The sequence below is a fragment of the Diabrotica virgifera genome, chromosome 5 (genome assembly GCF_917563875.1).
Source record: "Diabrotica virgifera virgifera chromosome 5, PGI_DIABVI_V3a".
Taxonomy (NCBI): Eukaryota; Metazoa; Arthropoda; class Insecta; order Coleoptera; family Chrysomelidae; genus Diabrotica; species Diabrotica virgifera.
Genome location: NC_065447.1, coordinates 177705877 through 177733225, shown reverse-complemented (window position 1 = coordinate 177733225; position 27349 = coordinate 177705877). Strand labels below are relative to the sequence as shown.

The window sequence follows — 27349 nt, the reverse complement described above, 5'->3', positions numbered from 1 at the left end:
TTTGGAAATTATTCTCATAATTGTGGGTCTACCGCTAGGGGGCGTAATTGAATATCAAAAATTAAAAAATCTAAATTTTACAAAATTTTCCTTATGAAGGGTCACTGTAAATCCGATCATCGTATTCTCCATAAATTTCTGCTTATATTTGATTTCACAAGTTTAAGTCTACCTTTGCAAATAAGAGGTAGGGGTGAGTGGGAATCTTCTTATCTAAAAAGGCTGTAAGTCCGGTTCTGCCAAATCGAATTTTGCAAACTTGGTCTTGTTGAAAACAGTCTTTTTCCTTAATGTAAGAGTTATAATTTCGAACCAGCCTAATAAGTAATATGCCAGCTAGGAGGCGTTATTTAATTCTTTATTAAATACAAGTATGCATTTTTAATCCTGTATTACAAAATTAGACTAAATTATCAATAGAATAGCGAAAACCGCATGTCGATACCTTCTTTTTATCTCGAGATATCTTAAGAAACGTGTAAATTTTAAACATAACTGTTACTGTCACCAGTAATCTAAGTTAAGGAAAAGTAGTGTGCTATGGAAAAAACAAAAAAACATTTTCCAGATGTTAACATATACAGGGTGTCCAGAAATTCTGCCGACAAACGAAGACTCGAGATTCTTCATTTAATTTTAAAACAATTTTACCCAATTTACCTAATCCGAAAATGCTTCCTGAGGGAGCTAGAGCTCTTTGAAGATGGCGTCTTAGAACTAGTTTTTCTTTGATATCTCCAGAACTCTGTTATTTAGAAAATCGAAAACTGTTACGCTTATTTATCTTCTAGAGATAAATCGATTCCATCGATTGCGCCTTTATAGTACCGGTCATAGGCGCCCGTTTTGGGTAGGGCAACTAGTATTTTATCGTATAACTTTTTTGTTTTTAACTTCTAAGCATTTTTGACACTGGATAATTATATTGTAAGGTATTCTTGTACTAAAAGGTACTCTTTCTTTAAGGCGGTAGGATGCACCGTTTTCGAGAAAAATCGATTTGAAAATTTTTCGTGTATTGAATTTGAAAAAAATTTGAAAATTTGTTTCAAAAAAAGACGCTGTATTTTACCGTCTTAAAACTTTTAGTACTAGAATACCTAATAATTTAATCAAGTGTCAAGAATGCTTAAAAATTTAAGACAAGAACGTTATGCAACAACAAACGAAAAATTTTCGAATTGATTTTTCTAGAAAACGGTGCATTCTACCGACTTATAGCAAGAGTACCTTTTAATTCTAAAATACCTTACAATTTAATAATCCAGTATAAAATATGCTTAGAAGTTAAACTTAAAAAAGTTATACGATAAAATAACCGTTGCCCTACCCAGAACGGGCGCCTATGACCGGTACTAGAAATTCATAATTGATGTATTTCATTTATCTGTAGAAGATAAATAACAGTGCCCGTTTTCGTTTTTCTAAAACTGTAGTAGTGTTCTGGAGATATTTAAAAGAAACTAATTTCAAGACGCCATCTTCAAAGAGGTCTATCTCCCTTAGGAAGCATTTTCGGACTAGGTGAATTGTGTTAAATTGTATTAAAATTATCTGAAGAATCTCCAGTCTTTGTTTGTCGGGAGAGTTTCTGAACATCCTATATAAATATAATTAATTAAATCCACAATAAAACAAAGAATACTATAAACTATAACAAAGAAATAAACACAAATATTTAGTGACGACCTAAATGTTCAAATTGTTGCCCATCATTTTCGATGCAAGCACTTACTACACTACTCGAGAAAACATGATCCAGATAATATGAAACGCCATTCAAAGCATTTCGAGAGCAAAAATTGAGACTGCTGTTCAATTTACTCTTGAAAGAGTCAAATGAAAATGATAGGCAACAATTTGAACATTTAGGTCGTCACTAAATAGTTATTTTTATTTTTTTGTCATATTTTATAATGTTGTTTGTCTTATTGTTGCTTTAATTAATATGGCTCTTCAACGCTTCTCATTTGTTGCGAACCTCTGTCATAATGTCGTATAATTCGTGTATAATATTAATATACCGTAATTTACGACATATGACACAGGCCCGAAACAAATGAGAAGCGTTGAAAAGCCCTATTATATACGTTGACATCTGGAAAATGTTTCTTTGTTTTCTCCATAGCACACTACTTTTCCTTAACTTCTTTTACCGGTAACAATAACAATTATGTTTTAAATTCACACGTTTCGTAAGATATCTCGAGATAGCAAAAAGGGATCGACATGCGGTTTTCGCTATTGGGTTGCTAATTTGGTCTTATTTTGTAATATAAGATTCAAAATGTATACTTTTGTTTAATATTTTTCAAAGATAACTAGATTTCTGAAAAAACATAAATAACGCCTCCTAGCTGGCATATTACTTAGTAAGCTGGTTCAAAATTATAACGCTTACATTGACGAAAAAGAGCTGTTTTCGACAAGACCAAGTTTGCAAAATTCGATTTAGCAGAAGCGGACTTATAGCCATTTTTCCATAAAAAGGTTCCCACTCACCCCTACCTCTTATTTACAAAGGTTGACTTAAACTTATGAAATCAAATATGCGCAGAATTGTATAAATAATACGATGATCGGATTTAAAGTGCTCTTTCATTAGGCAAATTTTGTAAATTTATTTTTTTTTAATTTTTGATATTCAATTACGCCCTTTAAGGTGGACCCACAATTTTGAAAATAATTTCCAGGCTTTTCCCGAGGCAACTTTTGTTATAAATATTTTTTTCTTCAAACGTCAAATAATGATGACATTACTTATCTAACTTGATCCTGTCAGTTTGATGTCTCCGCCGGCAGCAGTTTTTTTCCCATTTCTTTACGCGCGGCGGAGGGAAAAATGTTGTCATGGCAACAATATGAAACATGTCACAAAGCAACAATACAAATGTCATTAACAACAATTAAACATCATTTTTATTTATAGTAATATTAAAAGTACAATTAGTTAATGAGGCATTTTCAAAATTGAAACCGTGCAAAAATTTTCCCGACTCTTGATACGCATTGGTAATTGTTGATGATACTGATGGTCGAGCACAACTTTCAGCAATCATTCCCGATGTTGGCGAATCATGAGGGTTTAAAATTTTTTGAGCATTATCGTTCTTATTTCTTATTGAATCCTCTATATATCCTTCGGCAACCGTGCTTGATTTCCAGCCCCCATGTCGTTTGAGGCATTCTAGATTTCCGCCTCCATCAATTAAAAGTGTTGCTGAAGTTCGTCGTAAAGAGTGACCCGTGTATGCGCTTGCATCGTTTAAATTTAAATAACTAGCTACTTTTTGGGCTACTGCGCTGATCGAATGTATTCCCATGACGCTTCGGTAACACTTTCCATTTTGGTACTTGATAAAAAATCGGTTTTCTGTGAAATTTTCAGGCCGCAGTGATGCATACTTTTTATACAGTTTAATGTAGTTTTGACCAATTATCGTAAAAGATCTAATTTGTCGTGTTTTACTGTCTGGGATTTTGATAATTATTACATTTTCTTTATCCTCAATGTCCACAGTCTTCATTTTTACCATTTCGTCGCATCGACAGGCGCCGGTAACCCCAATTAACAAAATAATCTGAAATATTTTTATAATTTAGTAGAGTATACTACATGCTTTGCAATATAATTTTTTTTACCTTTAATCCTAAATACAACTTATCTGGCGCTTCAAACAAAAAATTATCAAACTCGTCTTTAGTGAAAACTTTAGACTTCTTTGCAGTATATCCTTCGCTTGTCTTTTTCAGAAAGGCACGTAACTTTAAAAATTTGCTTATATCCACATTTTTTCTAATAACTAACTCGGATTTTATCATAGAGTATCGTGACCACATTGTAGAAGATTTCCATTTATTTTCATTTTCCATTTTATTAAAATATGCCAGTAAAACGTCTTCGGTAACTTGCCGTAGTCCTCTTGTATCGCACCACTCTTGGAAGTGTTTGTACGCTAACCGATACTTTATTCCGGACTTGGAGGGCCCCAAACATGCTACTGCATCATTAGCCGCGGACTCAATTTCGTTTAGGTTTTCCATTTTCGCACTAAATTTGCGCTTGCGGTTGCAACAACAATAAGCTGTCTTTAATATTTGCAAACAACTGTCAAACAACTGTAACCCGGGAGACGCAAATCCCACCGACGACTTAATTATTTTAATTTCTAACATCTAGACGACTTTGATAGTTGTCACAGTTAATTTCGAGTAAAAATATCGTATGAATTGTACTATTTATGGTTGAAAATTGCTACGTTTGAAGAAAAAATAGTATACTTTATTCGGCAAAGAAGCGACTTTTCTTGACTTGCCCTCTATTACGCGCCTCACTTCGTTCGGCGCGTAATATCGGGCGCGTCAAGAAAAGTCATGCTTCTCCGCCTCATAAAGTAATATACTATTTCCTCAAACCTGTATTATAAACGGTTCCTGAGATATGGCCGAGAGCCGTTCTTATTGGGACACCCGGTACATATTGACAGTTCAGACATATTATACAATTCAAAGGAGATGACGTTAAAATAATATTGTCAACATTTTTGAGCTTCTGTCCTGGAACTTTATAGTACGGGATTCGAATATTGGTCGACCTGCACCCATCTACTTTCCGGATGAAATACTTTTTTATTAAATTTCATACATAGAAAAACACGACTTGCATGGGTTGCCTATCAAAATCGTGTCGTACGAGTAGCTATCCTTAAGGGAGGGGCCGTAAGGGTTGAAATCAACATTTCAAGCACTTTTTTTTTGGAAGTATGGTAGAATTATTTTATTTTTAAATTAAATAAGCATATTCAGTATAATTCATAGATTATTCAACAAAAAATTCAAGGTAATTGAAAAGGTATTGAAAAGTAAGCCACCGGTGGCAAATTTATAAAGACACCTCAAAAAACAATTAATTTTGCGGTGGACATTAAAACTCCTCATTGGATTATGGTAAACAAAAAAATTTAAGGGAACGCTGTCGAGGTTTTTTAGTTTTATCGACTTTTGACTTTTTGATATCACTCAGAAATCAAAACAACGGAACAACAGCCCCCCCCCCCACTACTTAAAAATAGGAATATTAAATCGATTTTTGCGGAAGAATTACGAGCTATTTATGAGCTCTTGAAATAATATAGTTTAGATTTCTGAGCTCATCCCCTTCACCCCCCAAAGAACCCTTTATTTGATTTAACTTAAGAGAAAAATGCTGAGAAACCTTAAAATATATCGTATTGCGGATATAATTCCTATAGCTTATATATCCTAAGAATAAACTATTAAATCCCGTGCATTTCGATTATTGAGCTACAACCCCTTCGCAAGAAAACTACCCCAACTTCCCGGCTTAAGAGAGAGTTGTAATAAAATACATTAAATTAATTATTTGGCGACTACATATCATTTAATAATTTATGAGCTCCCAAATTACGCGCATTTAGATCAGTAAATTGCAATTTATTTTGTATAGTGCAGTCACTGAAGGTAAAAATTAACGATTACCTGCAATTTCGGTGAACCTTCATCGATTTTCACGAAAATTGGTCAGTGATTAGAGGATACCTCAAGAAATAAAGGTGAGATGGTGCCACCTTGCGCCTTTACCCTGAGGGTGGATACCGCCCCTTCTCGCGGGTAAAAATTATTTTATAAAAAATATGTGCACAAATCAATAAAAGGACAAATTATAAGCAACATTTGTTATATAAAGTTATTAAAATAAGTCAATACATTTTAAGTTATTAAAGATCAAAGACTTTAATTATTTATAAAAAATGCATGTTTTGAAGCGGTTTTTCGTAAATCACTGAAAAACTGTAAGTTTTTACAAAAAAGTTAATAGTAGTTTAATTCGTATAGCTTATATTCTAAGAATAAACTCTTAAATCACGCTCATTTCGACTATTGAGCTACAACCCCTTCGCAAGAAAACCATCCCATATTCCCGGCTTAAAAGAGAGTAGTACTTAAAATAATTTAAATTAATTATTTGGCGACTACATATCGTTTAATAATTTATGAGCTCGCAAAATATACGTATCTCAATTATTGAATTGCAATTTTCTTTCTATAGTGCAGTCACTGAAGGTAAAAATCAACTACGACCTTCGATTTCGGTAAATCTCCATTCATTTTCACGAAAATTGGTGAGCGGATAGAGGATACCTCAAGAAACAAAATTAACAATAACAGCTTGCCGTTTTAGCCTGGGGTATATGTCACCCCTTCTCGGAGGTTAAAATTATTTTATTAAAAATAACCCCACAAATCGAAAGAGGGACAAATTCTAAGCAAAACTTGTTATATATTGTTATTAAAATAAATCAATACTTTTTGAGTTATTAAAGATCAAATATTTTAATTTTTGTGAAAGAAAATGCATGCTTTAAAGCGATTTTTCATAAATAACTCAAAAACTGTAAGTTTTTACAAAAAAGTTTTCATCACTAAAATTTAAGCTAATAGAAAATATAATAAATTGCTTACTTAAAAATATATTTTTTCTGCGAATATTCAAATCTCAGGATTCAAGCTTAAATAACGGGAATGAGATGCATTTTATGTAACACTTACTAAATATTTTCAAAGTACTTAGAAATACCTATTAAATGAGCTCCAGAAAAAGTTGATAGCATCAAAATTTATGCTCCAAAAATTTTCGAAAAAATGAATTTTTTTTAATAATTCTGTTAATTTTTATGATATCAGGCACATCCAACTATTTGAAAGGTAATTTCAAGAGCTATAAAACTGTATTACATTTAATCTTTCAAATACTACTTTATTTTTTTAGGATAATAGTAAAGGGCTTCTGTTACATTGTTCTCGTAGTAAATTTTAGGCTTAAACGTTTCTATCTTCGTTATTTTTATTCATACAGAAATCAAAAGACAAGTAAAATCTTTGCTAATAAAAAAAACTCAAATTTCGTTATCTATCATTTTTTACGTGTATCGAGTATTGTTGGAGTTATTATCAAAAGCAAATAATTTACGAAAATTTGAAAAATTTAGATTTTTTTAAATCATATTTAAAATAATAACTCCAACATTACTTTACTTTAAGTACAACTCAAATTGTAGCTCAATAGTCGAAATGCGCGTGGTTTAAGGGTTTATTCTTAGAATATAAGCTATACGAATTAAACTACTATTAACTTTTTTGTAAAAACTTACAGTTTTTCAGTGATTTACAAAAAACCGCTTCAAAACATGCATTTTTTTTTCACGAATAATTAAAATTTTTAATCTTTACACAACTTTATACAACAAATGATGCTTATAATCTGTTCTTTTATTGATTTGTGCAATTATTTTTTGTAAAATAATTTTCACCCCCGAGAAGGGGCGGTATCCACCCTCAGGGTAAAGGCGCAAGGTGGCAACATGTCACCTTTGTTTCTTGAGGTATCCTCTAACCACTAACCCATTTTCGTGAAAATCGATGAAGGTTCACCGAAATTGAAGGTAATCGTTGATTTTTACCTTCAGTGACTGCACTATACAAAATACATTGCAATTTACTGATCTAAATCCGCGTAATTTGAAAGCTCATAAATTATTAAATGATATGTAGTCGCCAAATAATTAATTTAATGTACATATTTTTATTACAACTCTCTCTTAAGCCGGGAAGTTGGGGTAGTTTTCTTGCGAAGTGGTTGTAGCTCAATAATCAAAATGCACGTGATTTAATAGTTTATTCTTAGAATATATAAAGTGTAGGAATTATATCCGCAATACGATATATTTAAAGTTTTCTCAGCATTTTTCTCTTAAGTTAAATCAATTAAAGGGTTGTTTGGGGGTGAAGGAGATGAGCTCAAAAATCGAAGCTATATCATTTCAGGAGCTCATAAATAGGTCGTAATTCTACCGCAAAAATCGATTCAATATTCCTATTTTTAAGTAGTGGCGGGGGCTGACTCAGCCCCCCCATTAAATATTAAATTCCTGCTCAGTGGAACGAGCTCAAAATTTTTAATTCGCGGAATATGAGAGCTCATAAATAGCTCATTAATCAGGGCTATTTGTTTTTTAATTTTTGCAAGTGGGGGGGGGGGGGCAGCTCAACACGGGTTTTTGGGATGCAATGACTTCAACCTTTAAAAAAACAATTTGAGGAAAACGACTCTAAAGTATTGTCAACTTTTATTTTCAATTTCTTTTTTGTCTGTAAAGCCGTAAAGTGAAGCACACCGGAATGTTTTTGAATCCCGGAGTAATTTACAAAAGAGAAGGAGAACAGCTGTTGATCTTTTCTCCCTACGCTCAAGTGCGCTGGTGCGAACTTGCTTCAAAGCGGGTCGAAGGTAGGAAGGTAGGGAGATAATGTTGAATATCCCTACCTTCGACTCGCATTGCAGCAGATTGGTGCCAGCGCGTTTGAACGTAGTGAACAACGGTCAACAACTGTTCTCATTTTCTTTTGTAAATTACTCCGCGATTCAAAAAAATATTCCAGTGTGCATCACTTAACGATTTGACAGACATAAAGAGAAATTAAAAATAAAAGTTGACAATATTTTAAACGCGTTTTCCCCAAAACTGCTTTATTTCATATAGTGTGTCGACATTGTAATTCAAAAACAACTTGACAGACCCACCTGGATTTTTGTATATATTTTCTTTAGACATTCCTTATGCTTATTTTTTGTTTAACAATAATAGATATGTTAATTTTCACCCTTTTTGCAAAAAAAAAATTGTTGTTTTGAGTTCTGAGTGATATCAAAAAGTCAAAAGTCGATAAAACTAAAAGACTCGAATACGTTACCTCGTAAAACCCATAGCCTAATAAAATATTTTTGAATTTTTTGCTTACGATGATCCAATGATGAGTTTTGATGTCCATCGCAAAATTCATTGTTTTTTGAGGTGCCTTTAAAAATTTGCCACCGGAGGCTTATTTTTCAATATTTTCTTGAATAATCTATGAATTGTACTGAATATGCTTATTTAATGTAACAATAAAATAATTCTACCATACTTTCAAAAAAAAAATGTGCTTGAAATATTAATTTCAACCCCTACGGCTCCCCTTAGTGATAGCTATGACTCGAGTTTGATAGGCAACCAATGCAAGTCGTATTTTTTGTCTATGTATAAAATTTAATAAAAAAAATGTTTCATCCGGAAAGCATATGGGTGCAGATCGACCTATATTCGGAGGATAGTTGATTCGATTACATGAAACATCGGCATGTTATAACTTTAACTTAAAAATACCCTCAGAAAAATCATAATGGTAAAATTCTCCTGATAGCGGTACTATCCCGACATGGTAAGTATTCTTGCTAAGATATAATGTATTATCTTCCAATAAAGTCGTCCCAGGATCGCACTTCAAAAATATTGACAGTATGATTTTAAAGCCATCTAATAAAATATATAATATAATGTCTGAACTGTCAATATGAGTCAGTCATATAAAATAAAGTTATTAGTAAAACATTATTAGTTAACAAAACCAAGCAAAACGTAAACAAAATTTATTTAATTTTATATTTCGAGGCCATTACCGAAATAAAAATTGAAAAGTCAAATAAACTTAATTTGAAAGTAAAATTGTGGCTACACCGCACAAAATAGAAAATTGTATTATTTATGTTAAATTAAAACTAATTTCAACATTTATCATCCCGAAATTCAAAAATTTTCTTGAAGTTGATTATCTTAGTAACTAACCAAACGAAATCCGTTGATAAGTAAACATTTCATTATGCTAAAAACTCAGTATAATATACTGAGATGGATACATATACATATGTATACATAATATATGTAGGTACCTATGTGTATAATTAACAAAAAAAATTGAATAGTAGATATAGTCCGTACGCTATAACTTTTCCCATGCGGTACGATTCATTTTCAATCAAATTAAGTCAAAACATAAATTGAAACGAACGTCGATGTATATATACGTTTTGTAAACTGTTAACTATATACTACACACATCGGCGTACGTTTCATTTTCCGTTTTGACTTAATTTGAATGAAAATGAATCGTACCGCATGGGAAAAGTTATAGCGGACGCACTATAATACAGAATTGCGTATAGCAGTAACCATAACAATTTAAGAAATTTATAGAGAAAACATAATTAAAGCGCAAGTAAATAAGGTAATTTAAAGAACCCATTACCTAAAGTATACAGCGGGATCAGACAAGGTGATTCACTAAGCCCATTTCTATTTAATATCATAATGGGTTAGGTAAGAGTGGACGTATTTTAGGTAGACGATGCTGTTCTGGTAGCGCAAAATGAAGACGAACTTTTTTTCATCGTTTTCGAAGATTTTTCATCGTTTTAACACAAAAGGGAAAAGTCTGAATATGACCGTAGCATCTAAAAAAAACAAAATATATGACCACCTGTAAAGAACCGATACGATGTAAATTGGAAGTTAACGGAAAAGTGATAGAACAAACAACAAATTTCAAATATCTAGAAACGGAGATAGAGATACTAGTAGACTTTAAAAGACCAAAAATAGTCATTTTTTCAAGATTTTTTTTCTCAGAACCCTAATTAAAAATGAACATAAAACTTTTTACGTATTAATATCTATTTCTTAGAGAATACAAAAATATATCTTTTTTCTTTTATGCACGTACACTAATATTGTAGAGGGCGCCAAAGTCGAGGCCTCAAAAAAAAGTAGTTCCAATGGCGGACAGTTGTTAATCTCAGGATTGGGATCTCTGAAATAAAAAAATCGTGCGGCATTTAAAAAAGGAAGGTTTCCTATGTGACAATTTCCTACCGTTAGTAAAAAATTCAGCAAAAAAAACATTTTAGGGAAATTTGAAAAAATTTTGTGAAAATATCGCTTTTTATTCAGTTTTTCATGGTTAAAAAATATTTATATTTTATTTTTTGTCAAATTGTGGTAAATTGTTATGTAAGAAACGATTTTTTGTTTGCTTCAGATATCCCAATCCTGAGATTAACTGTCCGCCATCATTTTTCGGGGCCTCGAATTTTGCGCCCTCTATAATATTAGTGTACGCGCAAAAATGAAAAAATATATATTTTTTTGTACTCTCTAAGAGTTATAGACGGAGAGCTAGAGCCGAAAAATCATCGTCATAAGTAATATGGAGTTTTTCCTGTGAAATGTGTGCATTGAATATTGACAATTATGACCCCTATCAGGCTGACACCTCAGTGGATACAGGAAGTAGCAATAAGGGATGAAAGGGGAAAGTTAGTGTAGTCATTAAAGGTTTTCACCTCCTATTTTGTTAAACCTCCATAGATTTTCATGAAAATTGGTGACTAGTTAGAACATACCTCAAGAAATATAACTGATTTGGTGCCACCTCACACTTTTACCCTGGTGGTGGATACCATCCCTTCCTGGAGTTGAAAACTATTTTATGAAAAATATCCCCACAAATCGATAGAGGGACGAATTCTAAGTAAAATTTATGATATGTTATTAAAATAAATCAATACTTTTTGAGTAATTAAAGATCAAACATTTGTCTATTTAAGAGCACATGCGTGAAGTTACGGATGATAAAAAGAACATATTAATTAATTGTATGTTAGTAAAATTTTATTTTTATATTATTTCGATATTTAATTGAATTTTTTCTATCAATATAAACTGAATATGTTCAGAAATTGGGGGTGTCCAATAATGGGTACATTTGACATATTTCAATACATTTTTGCTAAATTTATAATATCGAAATAATATAAAAATAATATTTTAGTAACATAAAAGTAATTAATATGTTCTTTTTGTTATCCGTACCTTCACGCATGTGCTCTTAAACAGATAAATCTTTTATCTTTAATAACTCAAAAATTATTGATTTATTTTAATAACATGATATAACAAATTTTACTTAAACTTTGTCCCTCTATCGATTTGTGGGGTTATTTTTAATAAAATAGTTTTCACTCCCGAGAAGGGGTGGTATCCACCCCCGGGGTAAAAGTGCAAGTTGGCACCAAATCAGTTTTATTTCTTGAGGTATGTTCTAACTAGTCACCAATTTTCATGAAAATCTATGGAGGTTTAACAAAATAGGAGGTGAAAACCTTTAATGACTACACTTACTTTCCCCTTTCATCCCTTATTGCTACTTCCTGTATCCACTGACGTGTCAGCCTGATAGGGGTCATAATTATCAATATACAATAGACACATTTCACATGCCAAACTCCATATTACTTATGACGATGATTTTTCGGCTCTAGCTCTTAGACTATTAGATATTAATATGTAAAAAGTTTTATTTTCATTTTTTATAAAGGTTCTGAGAAAAAAAAATTCTTGAAAAAAATTATTGTTTTTGGTCTCCTAAAGTGTACTAGTACCTTAAGCTCGAGTAACACCGAAAATGAAGTAAGAATTCAAGCTAGCAAGTTATAAAAGCTAATAAAGTAGTAGGCAGTCTAAATGATATGATAAAATAAATATCTCGATGTAGATAAGAGGACTGTAGTGTACAAGGCAATAGAAGGCAAAACTTTATACGAGAAGGAAAGAAATGACAACATTCAAAGACAGTGTAAAATCGTTTTAGTTAACACATGGATACAAAAAGGAAGAATTGAAGAAAATAAAAATATTAATAGAATAGCGCAAAACAGAATAGAAAGAATATCTTCAGACAAATTACTAATAGGTCTTAAAAGGATCGGATGACCTAAGAAACACTGGAATGACTGTATAGATGATACCGAAGATAGAAAACGTATTTTGCATATTAAAAGGAATGAAGAAGAAGATCAAAGGATAATTTTTGAATAACACAGGTTCGGGAAAGCAACATATTTCCTGACTCCATAACCTAAGGACTTGGTGCAATCAGCGATTTCCGATCACCGATCACCGAATTCAACATTCCCAACCGATATGTGCCAGAAGAAAAAAAATCAAATATGAACACATTTTTAATAAGGATATATAGACCAGGGCGCATCTGTAAAAATATTAGTACATTTGGACGTTGAGAGGTGACTCAAATTTTTTTGCAGAAATTGCTTGAAAATGAATCAAATAATAATATTTGAGTTATCCTCCCTCTCAAAAAGGTCCGGAACATTGTTTAAATAATCAAAATGTCAAAAAATTAACGAAAAATTCGATTTTTTCTTCGTTTTTTGATTATAACTTTAAAAGTATTCATTTCCGAGAAAAGTTGTACTAACATAAAAGTTGCGTATATAAATTTCCTACAATATAGAATTGGTTAAAAATTTAAAAAATAGTCACCCTTGTTACAAAATAGCAATGATTGCGAAAAAAACATACAAAAACAAGTATTCGCATTTTACGTTTTTAAACCATTTATGCTACACTTAGGACCTTCATATTTCACCCAGAAAAACTTTATGATACAGTAAAATAACACGGTAAATTTAATTAAGATCGATTCAATAGATTTTGCAAAATAAATTTCGCAATCCAGCTTTCGCAAAAAAAATTCATTTTTTCAAAATGTTACAGGACTGAAAATACAGCAGATAACAAGTTGAATTTTCTTTTGCTTATAGAAATGTACTGTACCTTTCATTTGCAATTTTGCAGAATTAAAATCGATTAACACCACGGCGTCAGGAATTTTTTTAAATAAACATTAATTATTGGTGCTACGCGCAGGACAGCGGATAGTCTGCTCTGATTGGTCATTCCAATGACCTTTGATAATGATTGATACATTTTAATTTTTATTACATTTCGATGTAAATAAATAAATTTGTTTATTGCAAAATAAAAACACATATTCTATCCTTTGAAATAACACTTTTATTAGCAAAAACTTTCTTTGTTCATATATTTTAACTTAGAGAATAAAAGTTTATTATTTTTAAATATATGCAATTGTTTAAACAATATTTCACAAACAATAGTAAAATTAGTTTGATCTTTGTGGAATTAAAATATTAAAATACAACAAAATTTGGAGTAAGAAAATAATATATTAGATAAAGATTAAAAAAAATGTTGGTGGAAATCAACTTATATATGAATCGAACACCGCTGCCCAGCGCGTAGCACCAAAAATTAATGTTTATTTAAAAAATTTCCTGACGCCGTGGTAATTAATCGATTTTAATTTTGCAAATTGCAAATGAAAGGTACAGTACACTTTTATAAGCAAAAAAAGTTTCAACTTGCTATCTGCTTTATTTTCGGTCCTGTAACATTTTGAAAAAATGAATTTTTTTTGCGAAAGCTGGATTTCGAAATTTATTTTGCAAAATCTATTGAACCGATCTTAATGAAATTTACAGTATTGTTTTACTGTATCATAAAGTTTTTTTGGGTGAAATATGAAGGTCCTAATTGTAGCACAAATGGTTGAAACACGTAAAATGCCAATACTTGATTTTGTATATTTTTTTCGCAATTATTGGAATTTTGCAACTAGGGTGACTATTTTTTAAATTTTTAACCAATTCTATATTGTAGAAAATTTAATTACGCAACTTTTATGTTAGTAAACTTTTCTCGGAAATGAATACTTTTAAAGTTATAATCAAAAAACGAAGAATAAAATCGAATTTTTCCTTCATTTTTTGCCATTTTCATTATTTAAACAATGTTCCGGACCTTTTTGAGAGGGAGGATAACTCAAATATTATTATTTGATTTATTTTCAAGCAATTTCTGCAAAAAAATTTGAGTCACCTCTCAACGTCCATCTCAAAACAGATGCGCCCTGGACTAATAATAAGGTTCATAACCAGAAGAAGGCTAATTATGGCGATCTAGGATAACAGAATTCAAAGAAGTATGCAGGGTGAGTCATGAGGAACTGTACATACTCCTACCTCGTATAGAGGCTCCTATGGGGAATAACAAATGACCATTAAAAAGTGTCTGCTCCCATTGTTTAATAATATACAGGGCGAGTTTCGCATTTTGACAGAAATTTGTATTCGTCATAATGTTTGAACGGTCAGGTCGATGTGTCTCTTATTTTGGCCAATCGTTACACTATTACCACCTAATCAACTAATTTATTCAAACAAGAAAAAATCAGATCCGGCTTTAAAAAAATTAGTTCGTTTTGGTCTTAGAAAAAATTTCACCCTGTATTCGCTTTTTGAAAACTCTAATATGAATTTTACAAATTAGACAAATAGGCAATTAAAATGGCGTATTTATTTTTTCCGCACACGATTACTTAATTTTTTATAAAAAAATCAAATTTCACTATGAATTAAAAGTTTGGTAAAGTGAACCATAGATTAAAAAAAATAACTTTTATTACAAAAATTAATTTTTTTTGCACAAATAAGTAATTTATGTTACCATCCAAACAACTGATTTATTCAAACTAGAAAAAAATCAGGTCCGGATTTAAAAAATTAGTTCGTTTTGGTCTTAGAAAAAATTTCACTATGTATACGCTTTTTGAAAACTCTAATATGAATTTTACAAATAAGACAAATAGGCAATTAAAGTGGCATATTTATTTTTTTCCCCGCACGATTACTTAATTTTTTATTAAAAAATCAAATTTGTCAAAATCGGAATTTTAACCTAAAAATGAAAAAAAAATGAACTCACTGTTTAACTCGCTACAACTCTGTTCCATTTTAATATTTTTTTTTCTGAAATATTTACAGCACATACCTCTTACCATTGTGAAGACTATGAAAGTTGTTGTATACTTTCAGTCTTCTTCTTGTAAAAGTTGCAAACTTGTAAATCGCAAAAATTAGGTGGAAAAATTTAAAATTTATTAATTTGATCACGTCTATGTTAAACTATAGAGTCCAAAAGAAGTGTTATGGGAAGTTTTAGATCTAGACGTGTTATAGAAAAAAAAAATGGTAAAACTTTTAATTTTAAGAAAAACGTTGTTTTTGTAAATTAATTTTTGTAAAAAAAGTTAATTTTTTTAAATTTATGCAAAAACTTTGCCAAACTTTTTCTGCATAGCCAAATTTGATTTTTTAATAAAAAAATAAGTAGTCGTGTGAGGAAAAAATAAATATGCCGTTTTAATTGCCTGCTTGTCTTATTTGTAAAATTCATATTAGAGTTTTCAAAAAACGTATACAAGGTGAAATTTTTTCTAAGACCCAAACAAACTAATTTTTTAAATCCGGGCCTGATTTTTTTCTAGTTTGAATAAATCAGTTAATTGGGTGATAAGATAAATTAAATATTTGTTCAAAAAAAATTCATTTTTGTAATAAAAGTTATTTTTTTTTTAATCTATGGTTCATTTTACCAAACTTTTAATTATTCATAGTCAAATTGGATTTTTTTTTAAATTAAGTAATCGTGTGGGGAAAAAAATAAATATGCCATTTTAATTGCCTCTTTGTCTAATTTGTAAAAATCATATTAGAGTTTTCAAAAAGCGTATACAGGGTGAAATTTTTTCTAAGACCAAAACGAACTTATTTTTTAAATCCGGGCCTGATTTTTTTCTTGTTTAAATAAATCAGTTGATTGGTGGTAACATAAATTAAATATTTGTTAAAAAAAATTAATTTTGGTAATAAAAGTTAATTTTGTTAAATCTATGGTTCACTTTACCCAACTTTTAATTCATAATCAAATTTGATTTTTTTATAAAAAATTAAGCAATCGTGTGCGGAAAAAAATAAATATGTTATTTTAATTGCCTATTTGTCTAATTTGTAAAATTCATATTAGAGTTTTCAAAAAGCTTATACAGGGTGAACTTTTTTCTAAGACCCAAACGAACTAATTTTTTTAAAGCCGAACCTGATTTTTTCTAGTTTGAATAAATCAGTTGATTAGGTGGCAATAGTGTAACGATTGATCAAAATAGGAGACACATCGATCTGACCGTTCAAAAATTATAACGAATACAAATTTCTGTCAAAATGCGAAACTCGCCCTGTATATTATTAAACAATGGGAGCAGACACTTTTTAATGGTCATTTGTTATTCCCCATAGGGGCCTCTATACGAGGTAGGAGTATGTACAGTTCCTCATGACTCACCCTGTATATTTATGCCTAAGCTAAAAACATAATATTGGTTACCTGTGCTAATCTGAACATATCTTGGACGGCCAGAACGTATAATAAACAAGTTGAAAATGAAGTTGAAAACATCATCACAACGAAAACTTTGTTTATTTACGTATTTCGATTCATTATATGGAAAATTGCTATTACGAAAAGTTGTTTAGAATTAAAAACTATGTTTTAATGTGCAATTATATCATTTGAATTGAAATATTATTAATTGTAAAGGTACTTTACTCTTCAGCGAAATTCGTCTTTTTTGACATACCTCGTACAAAAATGATACAATTTTCTATATTATGTAGGTTGCATCTTAGATTTTAGACCATGAAGGACTTTTTATGGAGAATAAGTTTTCTTCGTAAAATTAACAATAAAAGAATTATAAATGAAAATAATTTAAAGTATCTGTAATTTGAGAAAAAAAAATTTTTTTCGTTAGAAGGATATATGTGTATATATTAGAATATAGTTTTATAAATATAATATAAAACGTACCAATCAACCATTTTACTTTCACCTGAGAGACCGCAGAGGTTCGGATACAATATCCGTCTCTTTGTAAAGACAATGAAGTCGACTTTACTAAGTAACAAGACATTTACTCAACACACATAGTACAGTGGAACCTCGACAAGTCGGATTAATCGGGACCGCGGCCGATCCGGGTTATCGAAAATCCGGGTTAGCCGGAGAATATGAAAAAAGTAGTAAAATACATATAAATAATAAACAAATACACATTAAAATTGCAACAACATGCATTATAATTGAAATACATAATATGCACAGTACATCTTAATTTCGTACAGTTGTATACATTATTATTTATTTCTTGGTAAAAAACTCAGTCAAAATGAAAAAATGTGTGTTTTTTGTGATGAAAATCGGTCCGGGTTAGCTGGACATCCGGGTTATCGGGGGCCGACTTATCGGGGTTCCACTGTACACATTACACTATTATTTAATTACGACTGGCTGAATGATATAAGCGAGCAAAAGAGGACTGGATGGAACAAAGATGTCGTGAAATGGAAGAACTACAAAGAAAACATGACGAGTTTAATATACATAAAAAGCTTAAAGAAATTACCTACACTCAGAGAAAAAGAACTCCTCACTTTATGACAAACTCCAAAGGTAACATAATTCTCGACTTGGATGAAAAAAAGGAAGAATGGACTAACTATATAAAAGAGCTCTTCCTGGATACGAGGCCACCACTTAACACCACAAAGTATACGAATACTGGTCCTAGTATTTTAAAAGCGGAAGTAGAGAAAGCCATCAAACAGAGCAAAAATGGGAAATCTCCAGGCCCTGATCAAATACCATCAGACTGGCTCAAACTTCTGGATGACGATAATGTCTCACAATTAACAAACATTTATAACCATATATACGAGACTGGAATGATGCCACGGATATGGTTGGAGTCTACATTTATTCCACTCCCAAAAAAACCTAATACATAATCATGTAAAGACTTTAGACTAATTAGTCTCATGAGCCACTCTCTCAAGCTACTTCTTAAGATAATTCTTAATAGAATCAAGCAGAAATGTGAAGAGACAATGGGAAACAAACAATTCGGTTTCAGAGAAGGATTGGGAACAAGGGAAGCTTTATTCTCAATGTTAACATTACTTCAACGATCATGGGAAGTACAGAAACCAATTTACGTCTGCTTTATAGATTTTGAGAAGGCGTTTGATAGAGTTCAACATGATAGGTTGTTTGAATATCTAGAAATGATTGGAATAGATGATAAAGATCTGAGACTTTTACAACATCTATATTGGAATCAAGAAGCTTCTATTCTGGTAGACGGCAAAGAAACAGACAAAATTTGCATTCAAAGAGGTGTTAGACAGGGTTGTGTGTTATCCCCAACTTTGTTTAACGTATACTCAGAAATAATTTTTAATGAAGCCTTGGAAGGACAATGTGGAGTTCGAATCGGGGGAGAAACTATTAACAACATCAGATATGCAGACGACACCGCGATCATGGCTGAAAATATCGAAGATCTTCAATTCCTTATTGATCGAGTCACTAGAAAATGCTCCAATAACGGATTTAACATAAATGCAACAAAGACAAAGTTACTTGTGGTTAGTAAACAAGGCGTCGGCCCTATGCAACTAATTGTCAGTGATGAATCAATAACAAAAGTTAACCATTTTAAATACCTAGGATGTTGGATAAACGAGACACTAAATCCGGTTAGATCTATTCTGAGCAACTCTCAGCTGAATTTACAACTAAGAATCAAGTTCCTAAAATGTTATGTGTATCCTGTATTATTATATGGATGTGAAACCTGGATCATGAAGGTTAACATGATGAACAAATTAGAAGCCTTTGAGATGTGGTCGTATCGTAGTATGCTCATAATATCTTGGGTTCAACGCATTTCAAACAGAGAAGTCTTAAACAGAGTAGGTCAAGGCGAAGGTGACTTAATGAAGATGATAAAAAAGAGAAAACTTGAATATCTGGGGCATATAATGAGAGGTAGCAGATACAGGATGCTGCAGTTAATACTCAATGGAAAGATCGACGGAAAAAGAGGAATTGGTCGAAAAAAATATTCATGGCTCCGAAACCTTCGTCAATGGACTGGCTTATCAGCAGATCAATTGTTACATGCCGCACACGATCGAGAACGATATCGGCAAATTGTTATGGAAGCTACCCACGCCTAAAAATTTGGGCACGGTACTTAAAGAAGAAGGAGAGAAGAGGCTGAATGATTAATATATCTAGGCCAGTAAAAACAAAAAAAAAATAAAAAGATAAAATAAATCATTTTACTTTACCTAACTTTGTAATAATTTGTGATAGATCAATAAGTATAGGTACCTACCTTTTGTGGTATTCGCTACAGCGAACCCAAAGCATGCGATACTAATAAGCAGCACTTTAGTAACCATAGAAGCTAATAATTTATACTAAATACACCGGTAATAATTGGTTGGCCATTAAAAAATATATTTTAAAATTTTGATAAACGGGTTATTTGCGGTTGCGTTTCCTTTACAGTGACCAGTGGCGGAACTTCGTGTAATTGTTAGAGGATATTTAATTAAAGAGAATCAAACTGACAAACTTTTACAAGGTGTAACAAAAATGCCGGTCATAAATTAAATCACATATTCTGGGACCAAAAATATTCGATTGAATCTAACTTACCAGGACTGGATCCCGCGTACCAAAAAAAAATTGATTAATAGCAAGCTGAAAATTTGTTACTAGCTTAAAGGTGTCTCTAGTCGGACAACTTTTAATGAAGGGGAACACTGGAACAGGGGAAGTTTTAATTGTGGAACAGGTTACAGGTTTCGAACGTCAGACTATGAAAACGTCCCATGTATTTTCTCGGACAGAACTTCCAATTGATTTGTTAGCCTTTCATTAAACTCTCATACAAAAACTAGAATGCTATTTATCACCAACATAATTCCTGTCATTTCAAGTATTTTATGTGTTGGACTTAATAAAACGCCCAATATATTTGTCGGACAAAAATTTTTTTCATATATTATATACAGGGTGTTTCATTGGGAAACGGAAATACTTTAATCGTGAATAGAGGTCACCGAGCCGGTTCTAGTTATACTAATTTTTTGCCCTACCGACTTTTATAACTGAGTTACAGGGTGTTTTAGGTCGATTTTGCCCATTTCTTTCCTAAGCCATAACTTTAGAACCTCCCTGTATATTTTTTTGATATTTGATACACATATGTCTCATTCAAAACCCAAACGACCGACATACTAACGATAAGAAAAATCCAGATCCGGATTAACAAAAAATTATAAAGTAATTTTGACCTTAAAACAACACCCTGTATATTGAAATTTTGAAAATCTGTTTGCATATTTGAAAAGAGCACAAAAAAGTAAGTTTATTGGTTCGCTTCAATTTTTCGGCCAGACAATTTTATGACTTTCATTTTGAAATTATATTGAATTTTTTAAGAACTTTGACATTAAAAAGCAAATATTATTAACTTTTAGTTATAAATTATTAAAGTTAATGAATAAATACTCATTTTAAAAACAATCAATACTTATTTACCACATTGGAATGACCCAATTACTAATGACAAGAAAAAGCCAGGTCCGGATTAAGAAAAAAATACAAAGTAATTGTGACCTTGAACCAACACCCTGTATATTGAAATTTTAAAAATTTGTCTGCGCATTTTAAAGGAGCATGAAAAACTGTGATTAGAGGCTTATTTTAATCTTTTCGCCCTTGATTTAATTACATCAATTTGAAATTATATTGAAATTTTAAAGAATTCTGAGATTAAATACCAGGTATTGTTAACTTTTAATAATAATTTTAATGTTAATGAATCAATACTTATTTTAAAAATACTTAATACTTATTTACTACGCTGGCTTCATTATATTCTCTGGATTTGTAGCTATATGCACATCATTAAAAATTAGAATTGCGAGAATTGGGATATTTTAATGATTTAGTAAAGAATTAAAAAAGCTGCTATATCTAATAAAACAAAAATTCGTTACAATTCAACAATTTAACATAAATTAACAATATTTGAACTATAACAGTTGCTCAAAATGTCCTCCATTTTGTTCGATGCATTTCCTTGCTCGTTTTAAAATATTTCGAATCGATTTTCTAAGTACATTGGGATTGTTCTTCATTTTGCTGGTAGCTTCTTGTGACCTTGATAGAATTAATCAATATGATTTCAAAATTGCCGTAATTAAATTATCTGCGCAAAAATTTGACATGCACCTTTTAACGCAGTTTTTTATGCTCTTTTAAAATACACAAACAAATTTTCAAAATTTCAATATACAGGGTGTTGTTTCAAGGTCACAATTACTTTATATTTTTTTCTTAATCCGGACCTGGATTTTTCTTGTCATTAGTAGTTGGGTCGTTCCAATGTGGTAAATAAGTATTGATTATTTTTAAAATGAGTATTTATTCATTAACTTTAATTATTTATAACTAAAAATTAATAATATCTGCTTTTTAATGTCAAAGTTCTTAAAAAATTCAATTTAATTTCAAAATGAAAGTCATAAAATTGTCTGGCCGAAAAATTGAAGCGAACCATTAAACTTACTTATTTGTGCTCTTTTCAAATATGCAAACAGATTTTCAAAATTTCAAGATACAGGGTGTTGTTTTAAGGTCACAATTACTTTATAATTTTTTGTTAATCCAGACCTGGATTTTTATTATGGTTAGTATGTCGATCGTTTGGGTTTTGAATGAGACATATGTGTACCAAATATCAAAAAAATACACAGGGTGGTTCTTAAGTTATGGCTTAGGAAATAAATGGGCAAAATCGATAGAACACCCTGTAACCCGGTTATAAAAGTCGGTAGGGCAAAAAATGTACTATATCTAGAACCGGCTCGGTGACCTCTATTCACCATTAAAGTATTTCCGTTTCCCAATGAAACACCCTGTATAAAGCTTGCTATTGAATAAATTTAAGAACAACCTGCTAGTTTTCAGAATCATAAACTTGTCAGGATGACACGTTCCACAATTAACATCAGGTTTCATAATTAAAATTTCCATGTTCCAGTATTCCCATACATCAAAGTTTGTCCGACTGGACATCGTTAATCTATTAACAAATTGTCAGCTTGCTATTAACCCTCTAATGCATCAATTTTTGTTCGAGCTGAAAAATTCAGGAAAGTTAGATTTTGCAGTTACGATCACAAATGTTCTGAGGCAAAAATTGATATTACTGCCAGGTGTTCCTTTGAAAGGAAAAACCAGACATCCGCCTTGTGGCGGACTTGTGCAGTAACCATGCAATAAGATAACTGCATTTAATTTTTTTTAATTATCAAACTAAGCAAAAAAACATACTGAAATTATTGTTTATTATGAAAATCGTAAAAACATGTTTTTGTGGTTGAACTACATACAGATAAATTGCGTTTTATACAATATGCTTGGGTTTCGGATGTGCATTTTGGAAATTTGCACTCTGTTTTTTACCAGTATGATCTCTAAATACACACCAGTGGCCTATTTGATCGTAACGGATGTCCTCCGGCGGAAGATATGCTCTCTTTGGTGCTCTTGCAGTGTAGTTTTTTAGGTGAACAACTAGAAGGTTGGCCAACGGGTCGTTTGACTGGAGCCATGCCACAGCAGAGCGATTCAGCTACTTGTGTTCTGAACACTGGCAACTCAATTTTTTCTTTTTGTGCATGAATCCAATGATACAGTAGGTAAGTGTTGATCACCGCCACATCTATGAGGTGGTAAGAAATACGATTACTCCATTTTCTTGTCTTCATATGAATGCGATACCGGCCTAATAGTCCATCCATAAAATTAACACCTCCCTATGCCGATCATATACTTTGATGATCTGTGGGCAATCGATTTCATCGTGAACTATTTTTTTCTGTACCAACGTCTAATTTTTTGGGACTTTACGCTATCATTTTCGGATGCAAATGGTTGCACGCCAACATAAGTCGATCAGAATCATAGTCACTCTCAACATCTGTTGCTTCAGCTTCTGCAGCAGGTATATCGTCCAACATCTCCCAGATTTCTGCATCAGTCATTCCAGACAGTCTGAAACTCCGTTGTACCATAGCTGAAAAGGAAAATGTACTGTACCACATCTCACAACGCTTCAGTAATACCCCATAAACTAAATTTTTACTACGCCAGAATGCACAAGTCCGCCTACAGGCGGAGTATGGAAAATGGAACATAATAAAAATATCGAAATTGATTTAACTCAAATCAGATGAAAAATGTGTAATAGAGGTATTTAGCTACTCACCTTTAATTTTTTCTGCTTCACTTAGCGTTCCACAAACAAGTACTTATTTTACTAAAAATGTGTATTGGGGCCAAATAATTTTTTCACCCAATACTACTAAAATTGTTCCCATATAACTAACCGCCTCAGCTGCTCTGTGACCGATATGAATCTACGGACATCCACGAAACAGTTTGAAGTAGGTATGCAACCAGAATTTCGCCCGTTGATACCAATATGACTTTGATCAAAATCCGCCTCAAGGCGGTTGTATGCATTAGGCGAGGGTTAATCAACGTTTTTTTGGTACGCGGTATCCAGGTCTATTACCTTAGTACAAATATCTACATAAAAAATTTACAGCTCTTTGGAGTTACAAAATGAAAATCGATTTTTTCCAATATATCGAAAACTATTAGAGATTTTTCATTGAAAATGAACACGTGGCATTCTTACTGGCTACGTGGCATCTACACCCCATAAAAAATTTTGGGGATTTCGTTCCTCTAAACTCTCCAAATATTTGTTTACGTTCCAATTAAATTAATATTGTGGTACCATTAGTTAAACACAATGTTTTTAAAACTTTTTGCTTGGTATTACTTTTTCGTTAAGCCAGTTTTTATCGAGATATTTTGAACATTTATAAAATCCACCACAAATGGTTAAGTAAGATTATAGTGACCTGGTAATAATACACATACATAGTTTCAAAAGTTATGCATCACCTAAAATTATGCTCATTTTTATAGTTGAATTTTTCCTGAACAGACTAACGGATTCCGCTATTTTTTTTATTATTTTAGATTTTTCTTTGGTATTTACACAGTTGGGCAAAGGTTTACTTAAACGTTCTTTTTTGCAATTCTACCGGGTGGACGAAAAAAATATTTTTCTTATGTTAAGTTTAAGACACTCTGTAGGGAGCACAGGGGATAAGTAGTAGTCTTATGTTTTATGAACATTTTGTTTTTTGAATGACCCTGATATCTCTAGAAACAAAAAAATACACGGTTGTGTTCTTTAACATGACTTGTTTTAACTGAAACAAAACGAAATTAACAATAAAAAAACCAGTAAAAAAAACTTTAAAAACGGAAAGGCACACAATTCTGGCAAAACAATTCTGGCAAAATAATTCTGGTCGACACCTTAAGAGTTATTTTTCGACCAAGTGAACGGTATGCGCAGCGCAACATAAAAGAGACGAGATTGTATAATGGAGGCTCTGTGATTTGGTGTATACGTGGAGGCTCTTTAACCTTCCGATGACCAACCTTTTTTTGTTACACGGACTACCAAGGGGGGAAAAATGATCCCAGGTCAAAAATGTCAAAAATGACAATTAACAAAAAAATGGAGCTTTTTTTTGTTTTTTTTTTAATTTTTTTTATGGCACGGACTTTATGTCATTCAGCCAGTTACAACATGAGTACTAGTGTCATGTGTAGTGTGTATGTTGAGTAAGTGTCTTGTTACTTTGCAAAGTCGACGTCATTAGCGTAAAACTACTTGGAATTACACATAATAGACGCTACTTTACTAAACATCAACTTCAGAATATATTTTTTATTCGTAAAATATAGGGAATTTTTTTTATTTCAAAATATGAGGATATCTAGAATGATATTAAAGTCAAATAAAAAAATAATGAGTTAAAAATTGAAAATACTTTTGAATTTATTAAAGAAAAACATACGCTGGGGTCACAATTTCCCCTGCTTGGTCATCCGAAGGTTAAATAGCAAGAGTTAATTAACAATGTTAATTTATTAGCTATAATGGAGCTAGTAGCACTCTGCACAGACAACACATATTTTCAATTAGACGATGGTTTTGGAAACTATATTTTGGGTTAGCCATGGGCTCTTCATTATCCCCATTACTATCAGATATTTTTATGGAGGAATTTAAGGAAAACATTATGCACAAACTTGACTAAAAATCTACAGTGTGACTTCCGTATCACGACACTCGTTTATAGGGGCTAGGATCTTCCACGACCTTTGTTCGAACTGTGTTGAGATCTGTCCCTCTTATTTTTGATATAGACACACTTTCCCTTTTGACAAAGACACACCATCTATAATTAACTACATGGGCGCAGAAATAAGAATTTGATATCAACCAGAGATACATCTCAGAATGTCTTATTTGCCTACAATATCGATGTCAACTGTCAAATTTTAAATCGTCTGATATCAATCAATTGTGGTTCAATTCCATGTAAATACAATATTTAAAATATTCACTTCTTTTTAAAGAGAATTAACTAAGCCAACTAAAAATATATTGTTTAAAAATGTCAACAATAGTTTCGTCAAAACTGCACCATTAATTTATTATAATTTATTCCGGTTTTGTTTTCAAGACTAAATTGCCCATCTATTACCTACCAATATGGTTCCTTTCGTAATAATGCGTAACAATAAGTGCATAATTTACATTTTTTACTCATAAATTGGGAAGGTCAAAATCGGTGGTCTTGACCAACAAGTCGAACAACAATTATTACCAGCAAAGGTACAAAATCTTACAGTAGCTGAGTGGCGTACAGAGTACAGAATTGCGTATCGTCATGGGTGAGGGATGGGTCGCGAATACGAAAAAACATCAGAAGCTGGGTCGCCAGACATAAAAGCTTGGGAACCACTGTCCCAAAGCTTTATTTTGAAAAATAACGCCCTTGGGCATTAAATTTAAATAACGACTTAGATACTTTCAAGTTGACAAATAACAACCTAAGTAAAACTTTGGTTACCACAATTACGTTACTACTGTTACTGGTAAATGTACTAATTTGAAAACTAATTAATTTAAAATTCATTCAAATTTTTCGCATATAAAGAATAATTTACTCGGACATTAAACGTTGAAGGCACCACGGGTATTATAATAATAACGCTTTCGGTCAACGTATATCCCTCGGGTCGAAGGCCCTCGGTAAATACACCATTGGCATCAAGCGTTATTATCCTTATAATACCCTTTGTACCTTAAGAGGAAACAGTAGCGATCAACAGGTAGCCAAAACGCGTTCCAAGATTACGGCTGTAATTTTGAATATTTTTTCGAGATATTTGGCACACGTATTCGTAATATAATAAAGAATGGCGGTACAGAGCCCAATTTGAAAAATATATTAATATGTGGAAATTACTCTGTAATTAAATACAATATTAAAAAAACGAGCCTGTACCGCCATTAAGAAGAACAAAAAAATACATTTTCTTCAAATAAATTTTTTTATCCGATGCCTAGATTTTGTGTCATTTTGGAACTACTAAAATTTTTTATTTCATTAGTAGTTCCAAAATGACACAAAATCTAGGCATCGGATAAAAAAGTTTGTTTGAAGAAAGTGTATTTTTTTGTTCTCCTTAATGGCGGTACAGGCTCGTTTTTTAATATTGTATTTAATTACAGAGTAATTTCCACATATTAATATATTTTTCAAATTGGGCTCTGTACCGCCATTCTCTATTATATTACGAATAAGTGTGCCAAATATCTCGAAAAAATATTCAAAATTACAGCCGTAATCTTGGAACGCGTTTTGGCTACCTGT

The 27349-nt window shown here is 31.7% G+C and overlaps 2 protein-coding genes across 3 annotated transcripts in view; both read right to left on the bottom strand.

The window, feature by feature from the left end:
- Nucleotides 1-19969, bottom strand: part of LOC126885226 (uncharacterized) — a 74821-nt gene extending 54852 nt beyond the window's left edge. Inside the window, exon 1 of one of the 2 annotated variants that reach the window (XM_050651688.1) lies at nt 19852-19969. In XM_050651688.1, the coding sequence (XP_050507645.1) occupies nt 19852-19918 (67 nt within the window). In that variant the 5' untranslated portion in view covers nt 19919-19969. Of the gene's footprint in view, nt 1-10143; nt 10278-19851 lie in introns of those variants that run through there. The other variant, XM_050651689.1, reaches the window with a different exon arrangement.
- A 3471-nt stretch (nt 19970-23440) lies between these two features.
- LOC126885535 (uncharacterized) overlaps nt 23441-27349 on the bottom strand; it is a 70393-nt gene continuing 66484 nt past the window's right edge. Inside the window, exon 3 of the mRNA XM_050652117.1 lies at nt 23441-23610. Coding sequence (XP_050508074.1) covers nt 23441-23610 — 170 coding nt within the window. The remainder of the gene's footprint in view (nt 23611-27349) is intronic.